Below are 20,354 nucleotides of genomic sequence, written 5' to 3' on the forward strand. Positions count from 1 at the left end.
TTCACCTCTCATTATCACACTAAAGCAGATGACAAGATTTTTATTTTATGAATTATGGATTTTTACACATTTCATTCACTTAAAAATACCTAAATTTAAGATTTTTATATTAAAATAGCATGACTAGAGATTGATGAGCAGCTGAAGTCTTGTATCAAGTAAGATTGGACAAAAATTTTTACATGCAAAACTTTAAAGGGATACTCCACCACAAAATGAAAATTTTGTCATTAATCACTTACCCCCATGTCGTTCCAAATCCGTAAAAGCTTTGTTCGTCTTCGGAACACAATTTATGATATTTTGGATGAAAACCAGTAGGCTTGAGACTGTCCCATAGACTGCCAAATAAATAACAGTGTCAAGGTCCAGAAAAGTATGAAAAGCATCGTCAGAATGGTCCATCTGCCATCAGTGATTCAACCGTAACGTTATGAAGTGACGAGAATACTTTTTGTACATGAAGAAAACAAAAATAACAACTTTAATCAACAATTCCTCTTCTCTGTGTCTCTCAAAATCAGCGTAGCGCAATTTTGGCAATTCTGAGCAGTACACAGACGACGTACAGTACGCTCTTCTGTGCCAGCAGAGCTGCACCGATGCGCTGTTTTCATTCAAACCAAAGCGTAAATACATGTAAAAAACATATCCTTGTGGGGTGGCTGACACAGAAGAGCATAAGCTCAGATTTGTCAAAATGGCGCTACGCTGATTTGGAGAGACACAGAGGAGAGGAATTGTTGAATAAAGTGGTTATTTTTGTTTTCTTCGTCTACAAAAAGTATTCTTGTCACTTCATAATGTCGCTTTTTAATATTTTATATTAGGAGTAATTATTACATGATTAGAAGTCTAAAAGGTGGCATGATATTACTAAACAGAAAAAAAACTGACCTTGTCTTGACACATTTTCTATGTTTTCTCACTGGAAATTGAAGCAAAACTTATCGAGGAGAGTTTTTAATGTTAAAATAGCTATGAGCCTTTAGTATAATTCTGTCCCTCTTCATCAATGCATGATATAAATGTAGCATTATTGTGATAGGCTGTTTGGCAAACTTAGCAGTTAGCACTATGCTAAGCTGTTAGCTTGTTAAACAAAGGCTAACTGAAAACACAAATAAAGGGGAATCTATGATTTGTCTTTGTATGAGTAGCTATGCTAGTACACTATTTCTAATTCAGCCAACACTACGTGCTAATAATAGTTGTGTGCTGTTGCATACATGATTATTTATTAAACTGTAGTGGTATCCTAGCATACATATACTGTAGATGATATCAAGTTCTGATATTATTGAATATTTATTAGAAAAATATTATGGTATAGGGCTCCATCGTTCTTTGTTGGTTTTGTTAATTAGTGAACAACAGAGATTTTTAAATGAGCTTGGCCGATACTGATACTTAGAGCAATTAATATATAGTATCCCTTACGAAAAAGAAGTTTATTCAAGTGTGCTATTAGTATACTTGTTTTAAACTAAAAAATAGGAAAGTATACTTTTAGTTTACTTTTTATGTACTTCTCAGAAATTTGCTTTATGACTTCTAAGATATATACTTATAATGACAATTAAGTATACTTGACTTATACTAATAACAAAAAGTCAAAATATACTTGAACTTTACTTAAGTATACTTAATAAAATAAACTTGAAGTATACTACTTTTTGGTAAGGGATATTACAGGGCTGCCAACCTTTCACTTCAACTTGGAGTGAGAATTTCCACGGCAGGATGGATGGAGGTTTGGATTGGGGTTGGTTTTGGTTGGGGATATATGTCACTTCTGAAACTTTGATGCATGTATGGATTTTGTGAGCAAATAGTGCTTCCATATAATCACAAAAAAGCTGTCACTCACTTCACTTTCTTTCTTCACTTTCTTCAATGTTTCCTTATAATCAATGAAGCTCTTTTTCACATCGTGTTAAAGAGAAACCTTATTTGTTAAGAGAGGATTCGCAAGCATTCAGGAAAAAAATCCAGCGTTTAGAGGTGAGTACATTTTGACTAACTTTAACACAATGGCCAATCACAGGTGCTCCAGAAAACAAGAGATGTGTGTATGATTGGCTACATTGCTCAATGCTACAAAAACATATTGTAAAACTTTTGACGCTTTCCTGAGCGCAAACAAAAATATGCACTGGAGCCTTTACCAAATCTGTTTCACCAATATCCTAAAATTTGAATTAGGGTGCTTTGGACTGCGTGAGAAAATGGACGTGTGATCTGAGAGCATGAGAACCGTGTCAACAGGAGTCTCATGTCCCCGATATTATTAGTACAATATACAGTTATAGACATATATATATATATATATATATATATATAGATATATCTAATATATATATATGATATATATATTATATATATATATATATATATATATATTTGCACTAAGTGCATATAGCTGCTGCCTTTTTATTTCTTTGGTGATTCTGTCAACAAAATCACCTCTTGGTCTTTGTTGTTTCCTCATGTTGACTGGGATTAAACTTGAGTGCTGCTCTCTTCTGTCTTCTATTTCGAGATGATTCTGTTGTGACCTTTAATTTCAATAATGACAGTTGAGGTTTGAAGTGTCCTCTTCTGATACATGTCTTCAAGAAGCGGTTGTGTTCTCTCGTCCCTAATACATTAGAGTGGTTAGGAACAAAGGGTCACCTTCCTTACATTACCCTCTTGATACCTCTCTGTCTTGTCTTGGTTGGTGTTCCTCTTTAAAGTCCTCCTGTCAGTCCTTTCATATACTTTTGCTGGTTCTTATGGAACCTAAAAGTCTTGAGCCAAGATGCTTTGCCTGTTTTGAGCCAAGATGCTTTGCCTGTTTTTTGCAGGTATATTACAATAGACAGTTTTGTATGTACAGGTATATTATATGCAAATTTGAAGTGTAAACTTAGTATGTGTGTTAGATAAATAAGTGTATAAATAGTTTTGTGTTTCACAGTTATTGTCAAGTGTTCATGAGATGGATTGCCTAAGGGATGAAACTGTTCCTGTGTCTGGTCGTTCTGGTGCTCAGAGCTCTGTAGCGTCGACCAGATGGCAACAGTTCAAAGAGGGAGTGTGCTGTATATGAGGGGTCCAGAGTGTTTTGCTAGCCCTTTTGCTCACTCAGGATGAGTACAGTTCTTGAATAGAAGGGAGGGTTGTACCAATGATTCGCTCAGCAGTCCGGACTACACTCTGTAGTCTTCTGAGGTCAGATTTGGTAGCTGAGCTGAACCAGACTTCAATGATGGCAGAGTAGAATTGTTTCAGCAGCTTCTGTGCCAGGTTGAATTTCCTCAGCTGGCGAAGGAAGTACAACCTCTGCTGGGCCTTTTTTCACAATGGAGTCAATGTGAATGTCCCACTTTAGGTCCTGAGAGTTTGTGGTGCCCAAGAACCTGAATGACTCCACTGCAGTCACAGTGCTGTTCATGATGGTGAGTGGGGGTAGAGCAGGGGGGTTTCTCCTGAAGTTCACGATCATCTCCACTGTTTTGAGCGTGTTGAACTCCAGGTTGTTGAGACTGCACCAGACAGCCAGCTCTTTAACCTCCTGTCTGTAAACAGACTCGTCACTGTCCTGAATGAGGCCGATGAGTGTGGTGTCATCTGCAAACTTCAGGAGTTTGACAGAGGGATCTTTAGATGTGCAGTCATTATTGTACAGGGAGAAGAGCAGTGGGGAGAGAACGCAGCCCTGAGGAGCTCCAGTGCTGATCAGACGGGTGCTGGATGTGTATTTTCCCAGCCTCACTAGCTGCTGCCTGTCTGTCAGGAAGCTGTTGATCCACTGACAGACGGAGGTGGGCACGGAGAGCTGAGTTAGTTTGGGCAGGAAGAGGTTTGGGATGATAGTGTTAAAGGCCGAGCTGTAGTCCACAAACAAGATCCTCACACAAGTCCCTGGTCTGTCTAGATGTTTGCAGAGCATAATGCAGTCCCATATTTACTGCATTGTCCACAGACCTGTTTGCTCTGTAGGCAAACAGAAGAGGATCCAGTAAGGGTCCAGTACAGTATTTTCAAATGACTTCATGACCACAGTCGTTAGAGCCACAGGCCTGTAGTCATTTAGTCATGTAATTTTGGATTTCTTTGGGATGGGGATGATGGTGGAGCGTTTGAAGCACGAAGGGACTTCGCGCAGCTCCAGTGATCTGTTGAAAATCTGTGTGAAGATGGGGGCCAGCTGGTCAGCATAGGATTCTAGACAGACTGGTGTAACACAATCTGGGCCTGGTGCTTTTTTCCTTTTCTGCTTCCGGAAGACCTGGCTTACATCGCTTTCACTGATCTGAATTGCAGGTGTGAGGGAGAGGGGGTTGCAGGAGGTGTGAATGGTGTAAATGGTTGTGTTGAGAGGTGTTCAGGGTGGGTGTGGGGTGTTCTTTCAAACCTGCAGTAGAACTCATTCAGATCGTCTGCCAGTTGTTGATTCTCCACAGTGCTGGGGGATTGTGTCTTGTAGTTGGTGATCTCCTTCAGACATTTTCACACTGATGCTGAGTCACTGGAAGTAAACTGAGTCCTTATTTTTCCAGAATAATTCCTCTTTGCCACTCTGATCTCCTTTTCCAGTGTGTATTTGGTCTGTTTATACAAGACATTGCCCCCCTTCCAGTAAGCATCTTCTTTGGCCTGACGGATCTGTCTGAGTTTTGCAGTGAACCATGGTTTGCCATTGTTGTAAGTTAGATGAGTCCTGGTAGGAATACAGATATCCTCACAGAAACTGATATATGAAGTTACAGTCTCTGTGAGCTCGTCCAGATCAGTGGCAGAAACTTCGAAAACACTCCAATCAGTGAGGTCAAAACGAGCTTGTAAATCCTGCTCTGCTTCATTAGTCCATCTTTTTACAGTCCTTAATACAGGTTTAGCTGATTTCAGTTTCTGCCTGTAGGTCGGTATAAGATGAACCACACAGTGATCAGAGAGTCCTAAAGCTGCCCGTGGAACAGAGTGATATGCATCCTTTATTGTGGTGTAACAGTGATCTAGTATGTTACTGTCTCTGGTTGGACATGTAACATTCTGTCTGTTTTTTGGCAGTTCTCAGGAGAGATTTGCAGGGCCGCGGGAAGTAATTTTGAACAGGGGGTGCTGTGAATTTTTTTTTTTTTTTTTTGACAAAAAACCTATGAGCCTATAGGCCTATTTAAAATACATTTTAAAAATAAATACATTGAGATTTACTACTTTATTGTCATATACACTTCAGTGCACAGCCAGCCAGGGTCTGAAACACACAGACATCAGTTCTCAGATATGCGCAATGCGCTATTAATCTGAAGCAGAAGCAGAAGCAGAATCAGAAATAATAGTTTAATAATCGAAAGAAAACGAAATAATTACTTTCTTTACAATTTCAGATAGCCTATACATACATGCAACTTATTTAGATACAACAAATAATATTACAACAAAATATAATATTAATCAAACTTCACAATAACGCTAAAACAATGCAATCGATTTGGTCAGCTGGCTTGAGTCACTGCATGTTTATGTCACACGCAACTCTATTAACTCCAAAATCTTTTTACGCACACCACAAGGAAATAATCTGACTATTTAAGCAATTTGTTTATTGAACAGTTCTCCACATCCATTACGCAAAGAACACACGCACAGTATAAAGCTTTCTGTCTCCATCTCCAACCTTTTTACACAAACCACAAGGAAATAATCTCCGCAAAGAACACACAAACGAAATAATACTCTCCATCTCCATCCCCACCACCTTACAAAAATACTATAGTGTACTACTTACAATTGCTTGGCTAGTCAAAGCTGATCCCACACTTGTTGCCAAAAAAATAAATGTTACAAGCGCGGCAGCACCATGCTCTTACCTGAGCTACATGCAGGCGGGGTGCCCTGGTTACTATATATAAATTTACTAGTCAGCTGCTGCCAAAGATGGATGTATTCTGCATGGAACGAGCGGGAAACCTCTTTACTCGGCGACCAAACCTGCATGCCTGACGTTGACAACGTAACTTCCGAACCTGTGTTGATTAGGCCTCAAAATATGAAATTAAAATCCAAAATATACGTAATAGCCTACGTGTGTCAAAATCATTTTCTAAAATATTCATAAGGAATTTATAAATTGTGCAAAATATTTTAATAGGCCTACATTTTTTTTTTTTAAATCTCCCTCTCGTCACTAGGGGGTGCTGCAGCACCCCCAGCACCCCCACTTCCCGCGGCCATGGAGATTTGCTTTATTAAAATCCCCAAGAATGATTAAAACAGAGTCTGGGTGTTGTTGTTCAGTCTCTATGATCTGATCAGCGAGTTTCTGTAAAGCTAAGCTCACGTGCGCTTGTGGAGGAATGTAAACACTAATGAGAATGAATGAGCAAAACGGCTTTCAGGTAATGAAGAGTGTTTCTAGATCTGAACAGCACATCTTCTTTAACACTGTTACATCTGGACACCACCTTTCGTTGCCTCATACTAATTTGTAAAAATGAAATGTAAGTTGTTTATAAGAACCACCATATTGTATGATTACAGCTTCATATAAGCTTAAAAGCTATTGAATTTCATTAGCGAAATGTCTGCTAAACTCCACTACGTTTGAGGATAGTAGAGAGTAACTACACCTTCTTGCCTCATTGTATAGAATGCAACAGGTCCTTGTTATATTTCATTCACTCTCTGTTACATCATGTAACAGGAAATCAAGCCCATGTGTAAAGCTCTTGGCTCACATGAGAGCTGTTGATTGGGTGAAAGGGAATATGGGTCCTGTCAGACAAAAACAATCAGGCAGGCAGCAAGGCATTACAGTGCATGGACCTGCAGTCCCGCCGTGGCTCTCATGGCTGAGCCACTGATCTCATTGTTGTGTTTGCAATGATACGGTGAATGGGCCAGACCATGAGAACGGACATGGGCACAGTTCAGTGGGGAGGAGCGAGTGTATGGCCGCCTCTCCACTGACTTCAGAGCTTGTTCATAATTTATTTTCCTTTGTCATTCTCACCTTTGTGGTTTTCAGGGTGGCTCAAGTTTCAGAACAGTTCCTTGCAGCCTTAGGATCAAATACAAACACTTGATAATGTTGTAGCTGTTATCTTGTTATATTGATCACTGTGAGCTTGCTCTTATTAACTAGATAATTTTTTATTTTCCCGTTCAAATTACACTATTGAATTCCTGTAAATAAATGTAATACTAATGTCTATAACCGTTTCTTTTACTTAAAGGGACAGTTCACCCAAAAATAAAGTTTTTTGGCACTGATAGAGACAGAGATCTGTTTGAAACAGAAGAGCTTGGGTGAATTTGGAAAAGCAAACTAGCATGCTACCATTTCTGCCATGATTTCTATAAGATGGTTCCTACCCTGCTAAAAAAAACTGGAACACATGGTTTACTTTTATTATAATAAAACATGGTTAATTTTCATAAGGGTTGAACTGGCAGAAATAGTAAGAGCAGTGTGCTAGTAACTATTCAATTCAGTCCTTTTCTAAATTAGTTAGCACTATGCTAACAAGATTGCTAACTGAAGGTACATTCACCATTTTTTTTTAATAATACATTTTCAGATAATCAAAAATAAGATGCAATAATGTGCTCAAAAATATTTTACATTAATTCACATAGAGTAAACTATTTCAGTGAAAAGTGTTCTTTTTAAAAGTAATCTTTAAAAGTATTTCTTTTTCACAATGCAAGAAATAGTTACACAACAATGTCAGTAACTCTATTAATTGTATTTTGGCAGACATTGTCAGGGTATTTTGTTAGGGTAATCTAAAGAAACAAAATACACTTCATTGTTGTCAATACTCCCTGAGTGTGCTAAATTAGCTCAGAAAAGCTACCCTGGGTGAGCTATAATTAGCATGTATGACTAGACGTGATGCTCTGATACACTGTGAAAGTGTGTAGACGTTAGTATGGCCTAACAGGTGCACAGACCATCTTGAAAGGATCAAAACCAATGTGTAGACAGACAGACAAAAGCTAACAGAAAGATGAGCCAAGACTTTACTTCTGTTGCTAGTGAATAGGCAGGCAGTTTCCCTCAGCAAACTCATTCAGTGTAGTGTATCCCAGCTAAAGGTGTAAAGGTGTTTCATGTCACAGCCATTGTTGCTTGTATTGTGGCCTTTCTCCCAAGGGACAGGGCCCTCTTTAGGGAGGTTTCTTTCATCTTTTAAAAGCATTAACATGGTTGAGTTTGGCAGTAGACTGTTGGAACCAAAAACAATGTTGGCTTAAAAGGAATGGAGGGATTGTGTGGTTTAACTTAGTTTAACTTGTTGACAGCTTAATAGATTTTCTTATCAGTCCTAGAACTAAACAGTGAGCAGTAACAAAATGTCTTAAAGGTAAGTCACTTCTCTCGATGGCCATCGTGGTCACTATCCCATGATAGGTGTTTTCTGTGCTTGGCAATTCAGCTCCTATTTATTTGGATGGGGAAAAACCGAAACCTGTGAAATGGTTGTTGACATTGTTCAAATCTGACAACAGGGTCATTCTCAAGAAATGCTTTTATTTATTTATTTATTTTTTATCCCATAAAAACTGATGGGAAGTATTTATTAACATCTTGACATTATTACTAATCATTATAAATTGTTTATTTAATTTAATTTAATTATTTTTTTTTATTTAATTTTACATTAGTTTTATTTTAAATGAAAATTCATTTTAAATGACATAAAATGATCTAAAATAAAATAAAATTGGTATTAACATAAGAAATAATCATTTTTAAAATAAAATAAAATAAAATAAAATAAAATGATTTTCTAAGATGGTTTTAATATAATGTCATAATAATATAAAATAATAATAATAATATAATAATATAAAGTCTACACCATTTCATATTTAGAATTATGCCTTTTATATGGAGTTTATATGAACTGAAAACGCAGAGGACATATTTTCATCATTTTTATTATGATACAATGGTCATCGATATTGCTTGTTTAGTTCAAATCACTCTTTTTCTTTCAGGCTGATCAAGGTAATTGGATGCACATTTTAGAGTTAACCAGCTCTGTCAGAAAAAGACAAAGTCTCTGTCTATGTTTTAATTCTCTGCTTTCCTATGACATCCTATCTGTCAATTTTGTTCTGTTTTTGTTGGTCAGTCTGCAGTGATGAGACTGAAATGACACAGATTGAGTTATGGACAGTTATGGATCAGAGGTCCGACCCACATGCAATAGGCATGCAGGCTAATTATGTGCTAATTAGAGCATCAGCAGAAGGCTTTTAGAGTTTATATGCCTCTTCCACTGCATCTGTTTCTCTTTATTTACTAGAAGTCAGTTTTGGAGGATTAAAGGAATACAAAGTTCATTCAAAAAGTAAATTCATATTCTAAACCCATATGACATTTAAGGAACACAAATAGAAAAATGAAAAATAATCTATTTTTTTGTTTAACATAATAAGAAAGTCACAAAGATTGGGAATAAATATAGTAAGTAATGAAAAATTAGCTTTTTTTCTTTTCAGTGCAATTTTTTTTTCTAAGTATTACATTTAAATATGAATTCTTTTGACAGTCAAATAGGATTTCACAGATAAATAAAAGTAAATTGTGGGACTGAATGAATCATGTATTATTTTGTCAAGGATTGATTTAATCTGTCTTCTATATTGGAGGACATTATGTTTAAAAGTGAAAAAGGCAAAAATGACCAAAGTTTGCTGATCAGCAGGAGACCAACGTTTTTAAAGAGTGGGGTGATTATGAGGAAGAACTTTACGGATGAACTTTTACCACATGACCTTAAAGTCCTGGGTGATGACCTTCTCACAATAAAAGATACTTTTTTTAAGCCAAGTGAATGAAACCACCAGGCAAAAGACTGAACAAAGAGTATAATAGAGGTTGCCTTTCTGCTCAACTCCTGAACTCACATTCTCTATTATTTCCATATTTTTTTTTTTTTTTTTTTTTACAATCTGATGCATAATTACTTTAATAAAATAATTATGCCATTTGATTTTGGCACTGTCACTTTCCTAAAAGATTTCTGTGGTGGATTACAACCTAACTGTCAAACCATTAATACTGGATCAAATCCAAAGACGTCATTCACAGGACTTTTTGACGGCAGGTCACAGCAGGTCATGGCATGATTTAGCTTCTGCAAGAGGAATTTTAAAGATGGATCTCTCTTTTTGAAACAACCATCCTGCTTTATAGCTGATTTTAAATAATATTTGCAAGCCAATTTTTGAAAAATGTGGCCCAATTTAAAATATACTGATGCATGAGGTTTTAAGTAGATTAAAGAGGAGTTTTAGAGGTTTTAAGTAGATTAAAGAGGAGTTTTAGCTCTATACTATCATCCAGCTCTTTTCCGCTAAATGCATTACAAGCTGCTTTGAAACAATGCGTATTATGAAAACGGTTTGAAAAAATATAATCACCCAGTCTTTTTTCCTCTAATGCAAAAGGCGTATTATGAAAACGGTTTGAAAAAATTCAAATTGTTTTACTGATAATATAATTTGTAATGAAAAATGCAAAGTAGCTCTTTTGACAATTTTTATTCAGTTAAACGTTTTTATTGAGGAAACATATTTATTCATTTTGATGGAATAAACTGATATTTGTTTTTCTTTTTCAGCAGATGTATCAGAAGCATATGGATACAGATCACAGAAAAAACTCTCAGATAACATTGAGTGGTCGTATGCGGGTGAGTGTTGAATTCTAACTGTACTTACATTGTGTTTATTATCTCTGCATAGTAATCATAGCAATTAGACTTCAGTTTGTGTAAAGGGCCTGTCAGAATTTCTAAAGATGCACATTTTGAACTGAAGCACTGGTGGCATCTTTCCCCCATGCCAGCTCAGGTTTAGGTTTTTATCTTTGTCTAACCATGCGGGTTTTAACGCTACAGATTAAACTCATCTGTATCTAACTGGGCTTTCAGGGTAAATGTGGCCTAAATTACAGGTCCTGTCTGATCTCGCCTAGACAGTGCATGTCAAAGTTAAGAGGGCGAGTTTGGGCTTTCATGCAGTATGACTCCAAGTTGTGGCTCCGTTGTGTTGTTCATCTCTGCTGAAGCTGACTAATCCCAGTATTTCCATCGAAAGCCGGTTTCAATCAGAATAGCAATATGACAGTTTAAGTGTCTTTATAATATAGTGTTTGAAAGTATAATCTTAGAGACGATTTATGAATTTTTAGACACTTTATGGGGCATATTGTACACTTTTTGTTGTAGTTATTTAGTTTTACATAATTTTCAGGACTTTCTCTGATCTTGTTTAGGCTGTTCTTGATGACACATCTTTAAGACTTTATGCAAATGACCCGTCGTGATCGCCTTTGAAATGAGTGAACACACCCAGGGCAAGTCTCTGTAAATCTGGAGGGTTGTAGTTTAGTGTGTTGAAGGTTGTGATGTCAATACAATGACCATTTGTAAACGATTAGCGTGTAGCATTTTAGCATTTTAGTTTTCATGCATTGAGGAAGGAGTTTTGCATTAGAGTAACCTATATCTTTACAGCACATCAAAACCCAGCTAATAGAGAATGCTTCGTAACTTTCCCGTAAGGTTCTCTCTACGTTATGAACAAACATTCTTCCAGTAACTGTAATAGAATGTTGGTTTTTAATAACATTCCCAAAACATTACCACAAAAATTCATTCATGGAATGTTTTTCTTAAATATTTAGTTGGACGCCCAACTGACTTTTTTTTAAATGCTACTACTTACTAGATTTAGATGGTTCAGAGAACATTAAAAGTTACATTCCCATAATGTTTGCAAAGTGATAAAATGTTCCATTAACATTTTCTAAATTAAAAAAAAAACAAAAAAATAGACGTTTTGAATGTTCAGAGTATTCAGAAATAGCATTTAATAACTTAATGGGAATGTTGGCAAAACCTTCTTAGAGCATAATTTTGTTAGCTGGGGAGCAGGAAAAATCTGGTTTTTTATCATATGGCCCCTTGAAGTTTGGGAAGAGTTGAAGTATCAAATCAAACAACATCAGTGACACATTTTGTATCTCTCGTCTTTTCATCTCCAGCTCTTTTCCATTTCTAGCAGAATGGAGAATTCCCCTGTCTCGCTTTGTTATTGAAAGTAGGCCAGATTTGATATTCCCCTTATTATTATGCACTTTTGATATTTAGCTTCTGATCTCTATGATTTACAGATCATTCCTTTGTAAAATGATTCAAAAAATGATCTGAATCTTCAGCCTGTTGCTCAGAGTTTCAGAGCAAAGGTGTTTAGTCTAGGAAAGACTTTCTCAGTCTCCTCAAACCTCTTGTCTTTGACCCATCACAATAAACCAGATCTGGGTGTTATTGGAGGTTGGCACAAGAAAGCGGGCATTATAGTGTCCGGACTGCAGGCAGGAGGTTGGTCATGCAGATGGGACATTGTTCATCAGCTTTATCCAGAATACTGTAGCCCCTCCTCCTTACTGACCCCTTTTTTCATATCACTCATGTTGTCTAAATAATTCTGAAACATGATAATCAATCACTGAAAGCTAGGTCTGACATCATAAATGGAAAGGCATATTTCTATATGAGTGTGGATAACTGAAATATACTTTAAAATTACATTCCACCATGTAAATAGCGAACCCGCCATGGCGTGAGCGCAACTGGCTTTTAAAGGGGATGGGAGATGAGACTCTGATTGGTTTATTGAACGTTACGCCCAAAAAAACAACCATTACTCATTAAGAGAATAGGGACAACTGGTTAAGATCATTTGCCAACCGTTTTTTAAACTAGCAAAAGTTGATTTAGACACACCCTGAGTGCACCTGCGCCGTGCACTTTAGACCATGCGCTTAGATCGTTAAAATAAGGCCCCATATATGAATGTTGTTTCTGTACCTCAGGCACAAATCACCAGGCTTTAGACATTGTGGGACCTCCATCTGACCACTAGATTTGCAGAGTACCAGTTGTTACTGTTAATAACCCTAAAGTGCAATATTATTTGAACCCGGTCACAGTAGGTTTGGAATTTATTTAATTATAATTTGAATTGATAACAAAGTAAATTTTTAGTAGATTTAACTCTATAAAATAATTGCAGTTTAAATATATCAGAGGTTTTCTAGCACAACAGGCACTGTTCTCTCTCTCTCTCTCTCTCTCTCTCTCTCTCTCTCTCTATGTATATATAACACATTTTGAAAACATGTTTTGTTTCAATAACCTGTTACCTTGTAAATGTACTGGGAATGTAATGTTGTAATCTATAAATAAATTATAGTATGTATACACATTTTGACTTTATATTTATTGGGTCACTCATGCCAGACATCAAACTATTATCTTCGAAAGAGAGGAAATATCACAGCATAACGAATGCATATAACAGTTTTTCGTTTGATTCTGGTGGTGATGTAATGGTAACATACAAACTGACTGATATTCTAAATGGCACCAATTCCTGAGAGCCACATTTATTAGGTGGTTGTGCTTTGTATTTGGAGTTCAACATGAGCTGTTCTCTACAGAACATACATGGTGTTTGTTACTTGGCCTTTGCTGTGTCTGTAAAAGAGAAATGTTTATTTATGCCAAGTTTAGATTTTTGTACATTGTTTTACAGAGAAATGTGGTTTTAAATCAGCTTCTGTTATTTTTCTCCATATCCTTTCATTTCTTCAGATTACTCAAAATCCTCTTAAAAAGAACAGAAAAACAGAAGGACACAAATACAGACATATTCAAACGAAACATGACAGCTTTGAGTGTTTGTACTGTGTTCTCTCTATAGTCCTTCGCTGAGGAAGGAGAGAAGTGACAGTGCTAAGTAAGGAAGACTTGAAAACATTTAACTGGCATTTTCCTCTGATTTGCACTTGCTGCAGCTTGTCAGGCGTCCAGTTATCCCTGTTCACTGAAGCCATGGAGGGACATGTCACAAACCATCAACACAAAGTCTATGAAGGTAAAATGGTATCAAAACTCGAGAGCTTGTTGATTTGAATGTGAGAACTTATCATAATAATATTTGTATTTGTAAGTTGAAATTAACACTCTGATGTAAAAAGCTGAATCTTTCGATTTGCACACACATACAATAAAAAAAACAAACAAACATATTTTGAATTCGAAATTGCAGATTAATAGTTACAAATATGTAAAATGACATTCATATCAACAAAATGACTGACACAAATTGACTTTTGCTAATCCTTTTTGCGATATTCCTGTAGTGAAACTCATATATTAAATAGCAGTATTTAATAGCTATATTTGCTCATATAGCAAAACTCATTTTATTAAACAAGTTCTCACATTCAAATCAACAAGCTCTCGAGTTTTGCTACTGTTTTACCTTCATAAAGTCTATTATTATTTCATTGAATTTAAGGATAGTCACAAACTGATATTACATTTTTTTTATGCGCTGTTATGTGGTTAAAGGGAAATGTTCACGAGAGGTTTGATACTAAAGATTTACATGATTCTGGAAAGCTGGAAGTACATTTAGGCTGAAAAATATGTTATTTGCCAGAACAATTCAATTCAATTCAAGTTTATTTGTATAGCGCTTTTTACGATACAAATCATTGCAAAGCAATTTTACAGAAAATTAAGTTTCTATAATATTTAGTAGTAGCTTATCAGTGATGACTGTCAGTTTATGTGCATATGGCAGAAATGTTCGGAAAAATCCATTAAAGATGTAAACAAACAGACGATTAACACTATTAACAGCAATTATCCAATCATAATTTTAGCAAAATGTGGAAGTTTGGTATGTAGTTTCAGGGTTAGCATCATCTGAGGTCCTCTGAGGGGTTGGCATCATCTCTTCTCAGGTGTTCTGGATCCAGACCCATGGCAAAACAGAGAAACAAATAGAGACATAATTAGTGTAGCTGCTGTTCCAGCCAAGTAAAATTAATTAGTTTAACCCAAGTTAAAGAATAAGAATGCACAGTTTGATCAGATATAACTGCAGTCCAAAATTATGAGATGCATTATTTGAATGCTTGGCCAAAGAGATGTGTTTTTAATCTAGATTTAAACAGAGAAAGTGTGTCTGAACCCCGAACATTATCAGGAAGGCTATTCCATAGTTTGGGAGCCAAATGCGAAAAAGCTCTACATCCTTTAGTGGACTTTGCTACCCTAGGTACTACCAAAAGTCCAGCGTTTTGTGACCTTAGGGAGCGAGATGGATTGTAGCGTGGTAGAAGACTAGTTCGGTACGCAGGAGCTAAACCATTAAGGGCCTTATAAGTAAGTAATAATATTTTGTAACTTATACGGAACTTAATAGGTAGCCAGTGCAGAAACTGTAAAATTGGGGTAATATAATCATATTTTCTTGACCTGGTAAGGAATCTAGCCGCTGCATTTTGGACTACCTGTATCTTGTTTATTGAAAATGCAGGACAACCACCTAGCAGTGCATTACAATAGTCCAGTCTAGAGGTCATGAATGCATGAACCAGCTTTTCTGCATCAGAAACAGGTAACGTTTCGTAGCTTGGCAATGTTTCTAGGATGGAAGAATGCTGGTTTTGTAACATGGGAAATATGATTTTCAAAAGACAAGTTGCTGTCTAATATAATTTTTGACTGTAGAGGAAGTAACAGTACATCCGTCTAGTTGCAAATTGTAATCTATGAGATTCTGTGTACTGTTTTTTTGTCCAATAAGTAATATCTCTGTCTTATCTGAATTTAATAGGAGAATGTTATTGGTCATCCAATCTTTTACATTTTTAACACACTCTGTTAACTTACATAATTTAGAAGTTTCATCTGGTCTTGTTGAGATATATAGTTGAGTATCATCAGCATAACAGTGGAAACTAATCCCGTATTTTCTAATAATATAACCAAGGAGCAACATGTATATTGAAAATAGCAGAGGACCTAGGACAGATCCTTGTGGCACTCCATATTTTATTGGTGATAAATGAGATGACTCTCCATTTAAATAAAGTGGTAGCGATTGGACAGGTATGATCTAAACCATATTAAAGCCTGCCCTTGAATACCTATATAGTTTTGTAATCGATCTAGTCATGATCTATGGTGTCGAACGCAGCACTAAGATCAAGTAAAACTAGCAATGAGATGCAGCCTTGGTCTGACGCAAGAAGCAAGTTATTTGTAATTTTAACAAGTGCAGTTTCTGTGCTATGATGGGGCCTGAAACCCGACTGAAATTCTTCATAGAGATAATTTTTTTGCAGGAGGGAGCACAATTGAGCAGACACTATTTTTTCTAAAATTTTAGACATAAATGGAAGATTTGAAATGGGTCTGTAATTTGCCAGTTCACTAGGATCTAGTTGTGGTTTCTTAAGAGGCTTAATAAGGTGTTGCAACAATATATAGTGATATTCTCAATGTTACCCAGAAAACAGGATACAGGTTTAAATCATTCGAAATACTTCTGCTTAATGTTACACTGTCAGATATGCAAAAGAAATCTATTGTATCTCTTGCTCTATCTACTGTGTATAGACCACCAGGGTCATATACAGAATTCCTAAAAGAATTTGGAGATTTTCACTCAGACCTGTTGGTTACCGCTGATAAAGCACTAATTTTTGGAGATTTTAACATTCACGTTGATAATACAAATGATGCATTAGGACTTGCGTTTACTGACTTATTAAACTGTTTTGGAGTAAAGCAAAATGTCACCAGTCCCACTCATCGTTTTAATCATACGCTAGATTTATTTATATCGCATGGAATCGATCTTATTGATATAGATATCGTATCTCAAAGTGATGATGTTACTGACCATTTCCTTGTAACGTGCATTCTGCGTATTGATTATAATAACTATATGGCTTTGCGTTATCGTCCAGGCAGAACTATTGTTCCAGCCACCAAAGACAGATTTGCAAATAACCTGCCTGATTTATCTCAACTGCTCTGTGTACCCATAAATACACATGAACTAGACAAAATGACTGGCAACATGGGCACTATCTTCTCTAATACATTAGAAGCTGTTGCCCCCATCAAATTGAAAAAGGTTAGAGAAAAACGTACTGTGCCATGGTACAACAGTAATACCCACGCTCACAAGAAAAAAAACTCGTAGTCTTGAGCGCAAATGGAGAAAAACTAACTTGGAAGTTTTTAGAATTGTGTGGAAAAACAGTATGTCCAGCTATAGACAGGCTCTAAAAACTGCCAGTGCCGAGCATATCCACAAACTCATAGAAAACAACCAAAACAATCCAAGGTTTTTATTTAGCACAGTGGCTTGATGAACAAATAACCAAAAAATAGACGATAAAGAATTAACGTGACGGAGTTCAAACTCGAGACACATGGCAGCAATTGTGATTGATTGATTAATTGATTGATTGATTTTCTTCCCTTCCTTCTTACAAATCATTTGAATTGTAAATCAGCCATAAACAGTCTACATTTAGGCTATTTTTACTTGATGGAAAAAATTAGGTTTTTTATATAAATATTTTAAACTTTCTAAACTAAAATGTATTTATTTATTTATTTCATACACAACAGTTTAAATGTAAATCATTTGTAACCAATTTACATTTAGGCTATTAAATTAAATAGTATATATTTATAGACATTTTTAAAATGAATAATAATAATAATAATAATATGGTTTTAAATGCTTAAAACAACCAATAATCCACTTAAGACTGTGCATTAGGGTGATTTTACCATACCATACCAGCAGAGTTTTGGAAACTTCACTTTGTTTGTGCCTAACAATAGCTTTTATCTCTTCATTCATGTATTGTGTATGTTCTACTGTATTTGGCTCAACTGTACTGTATTCCAGTGTTTATGACTTAGCTGGGGGTGTAATGCAGCTATTGATATGCTAATGGGAGTGACCTAGAACTGCTGGTGACCTGGTTCATGGGCTTTGTTTTTGTGCTGTAGGGACCTCCAGAGAGAGGACTCGGATTAACGCCGAAGAAAACCACTACATTTGTAATGATGCACCTGTGTGTCCAATTAAATCCAATTAAACTCCATTTCCCACAGGAACTCTAAACCAAAATAACTGGGCTAAGAAATACCCGTCTTGCAACAATGCCAAACAATCACCAATAAACATCGAGGAGAGCCTGGCACAGGTCAAAATTCAATTCCAGAAGCTGAGATTAGATGGATGGGCGGAAAAGACATCAGACTCCACTACAGTAAAGAATGATGGGAAAACAGGTGAGAACAACTGTATATTTACAATTTGGTAGATGTGCATTGTTTCAGAGGTGAAAAATTTCTGTAATGTGTTGTCTCCAGTGGCCATTGATGTGGGAGGAGATTTTTTTGTGAGTGGAGGGGGTCTCAGGTCCAAGTTTAAGGTGGGACGCATCACTTTCCACTGGGGCCTGTGCAATGCCTCCTCTGATGGGTCGGAGCACGGTCTCAACGATGAAAAATTCCCCCTGGAGGTATTTCACATAATAAAATAATGTCAATTCCAATTTATTTATTTATATTCATTTGTCTATTTGTATTTATTTATTTCTAATTTATTTAATCTTTATTATATGTCTGTTTATTTATGTAATTATTTATTTAATTTTTTTGTATTTTATTTCTTTATTTAATATATTTATTTAATTTTATTTATTTATTATTATTTTTAATTTGATTAGTCATTAACTCACTGCCTAATAAGCAGGATAATGTACAGTCAGCTGGTCATTTTCTTGATCACAAAGTGGGGGGTTATTTTCAAATTTCCCGACTGCACATTATCTTTTATTTTTCACTGCAAGTGTGACTGTATACAAATGATTAGATATTGTTTGTTTCTGGTGCAGATGCAGATATACTGTTATGAGCCAGATGCTTTCAGTGGCCTCGATGAGGCTCTCAGAGCAGCAGGAAAGATCACAGCGTTGGCCGTGCTGTTTGAGGTAAGTGGCAGCTTTATATATATATATATATATATATATATATATATATATATATATATATATATATAGAGAGAGAGAGAGAGAGAGAGAGAGAGAGAGAGAGAGAGAGAGAGAGAGAGAGAGAGAGAGAGACATAGAGCTGGGTAGTAACTGATTACATGTAATCTGGATGATGTAATCAGATTCCAAAAATGAAGTACTTGCAACTGGATTGAATTTCATTTAAAAAATGCTCATAATCAGACTACAGTTACTTTTTTTATTGATTACATGATTCCATATTTTCACACAATAGCAATAAACTGTTCATAATTTATTGATTCTCCCTTATTCCTCTTTTAAATGTTCCTTTCTAAAATAGCTTACTGTTTACATACACCCAGAAAGTCTTCCTGTTTATGATTTAATGATATAAAATGATTTATTAAAATTTAATGATTCACTTTTCATTAAACACATTAACCCCCTGCAGTTCCTTTACGAAGCCCAGTTTGGGAAACCTTGACATAATGATTAATTCACTTTATGATGTTAATAACAAAGAATGGAATATATTTTCTTCCTCTTTGTATTTTTATATCAATGTGGTACAAGATTATCCTATTCAAATGAAATTTTTGCATATGTAAATTGTGGTGTTGCTGTTTCTTCATAACATACTTACTTGCTTTATTGAATGTCCTCACTCCATCAAGTTAATAATCTTAGACAGGCTTCAAATCCTCACCACACCCCCACCCAGCTTTTAGCCTGAGGTACAGAGCATTTTCAGAAATCCTCATCTTTACACGGATGTTTTGATGGTAAAGACTGAAAGGACATAACCATAATGTGTTGCTAAATCTTTGTAATATGTAGGCTTTCACCCTGAGGATATTCTGGTACACTTCATGTGCAATAACATGAAGTTGTGTGTATATTGTGTTGTTTTGTCAGTTTAGTGCTGCATGTTTTGAGAGTGTGGCTTGTATGAACATGTCATATTTTGAAAGCAGATAGATGTGGTTAAAATGTGAGTCATCCATTTTTATTTTTCGATAAAAACTTCATGTAGTCTTAAGAGCAAAATAACATTATAATAATTAAAAAATAATTAAAAATAAATAAATAAATAAATAAAAAACCTTTGAAATTATCAACAATGTGCAGTGTTTAGGTGTCCACATTCTTTTGGCTGTGTATCATGTATTTTGTTATTATGCAGCAGCTGCTAAATATTATTTTTTTATGGTTCTATCTGAAGATAAATACTGAGGATAATGAAAACTACACGGCCATCATTGATGCAGTCAACAGTGTCAGCCGTTATGGTATGTGCAGTCTTCATATTCTACATTTAAAAGTGTCATATTCTACACATTTGCAAAATATTATAGGAAAATCCTGTTTTCCATGAGGTCCCTTTAAGCTCGTCCATGTCCAAAGGCCCTTAAAGTGACAGTTCACCTAAAAAAGAAAA

General features: G+C 35.8%; 1 protein-coding gene across 7 annotated transcripts in view; it reads left to right on the top strand.

Moving 5' to 3' along the window:
* The window catches only part of LOC109050944 (receptor-type tyrosine-protein phosphatase zeta-like), a 58,467-nt gene that overhangs the window by 12,655 nt on the left and 25,458 nt on the right, over positions 1 to 20,354 (top strand). For 6 of the 7 annotated variants that reach the window (XM_042715509.1, XM_042715512.1, XM_042715511.1 and 3 more), the window contains 5 exons: positions 10,629 to 10,700; positions 18,012 to 18,191; positions 18,273 to 18,424; positions 18,800 to 18,895; positions 20,139 to 20,205. In XM_042715509.1, the coding sequence (XP_042571443.1) occupies positions 10,629 to 10,700; positions 18,012 to 18,191; positions 18,273 to 18,424; positions 18,800 to 18,895; positions 20,139 to 20,205 (567 nt within the window). The remainder of the gene's footprint in view (positions 1 to 10,628; positions 10,701 to 18,011; positions 18,192 to 18,272; positions 18,425 to 18,799; positions 18,896 to 20,138; positions 20,206 to 20,354) is intronic. The other variant, XM_042715510.1, reaches the window with a different exon arrangement.

The sequence above is a fragment of the Cyprinus carpio genome, chromosome A25 (genome assembly GCF_018340385.1).
Source record: "Cyprinus carpio isolate SPL01 chromosome A25, ASM1834038v1, whole genome shotgun sequence".
NCBI classification, from domain to species: Eukaryota; Metazoa; Chordata; class Actinopteri; order Cypriniformes; family Cyprinidae; genus Cyprinus; species Cyprinus carpio.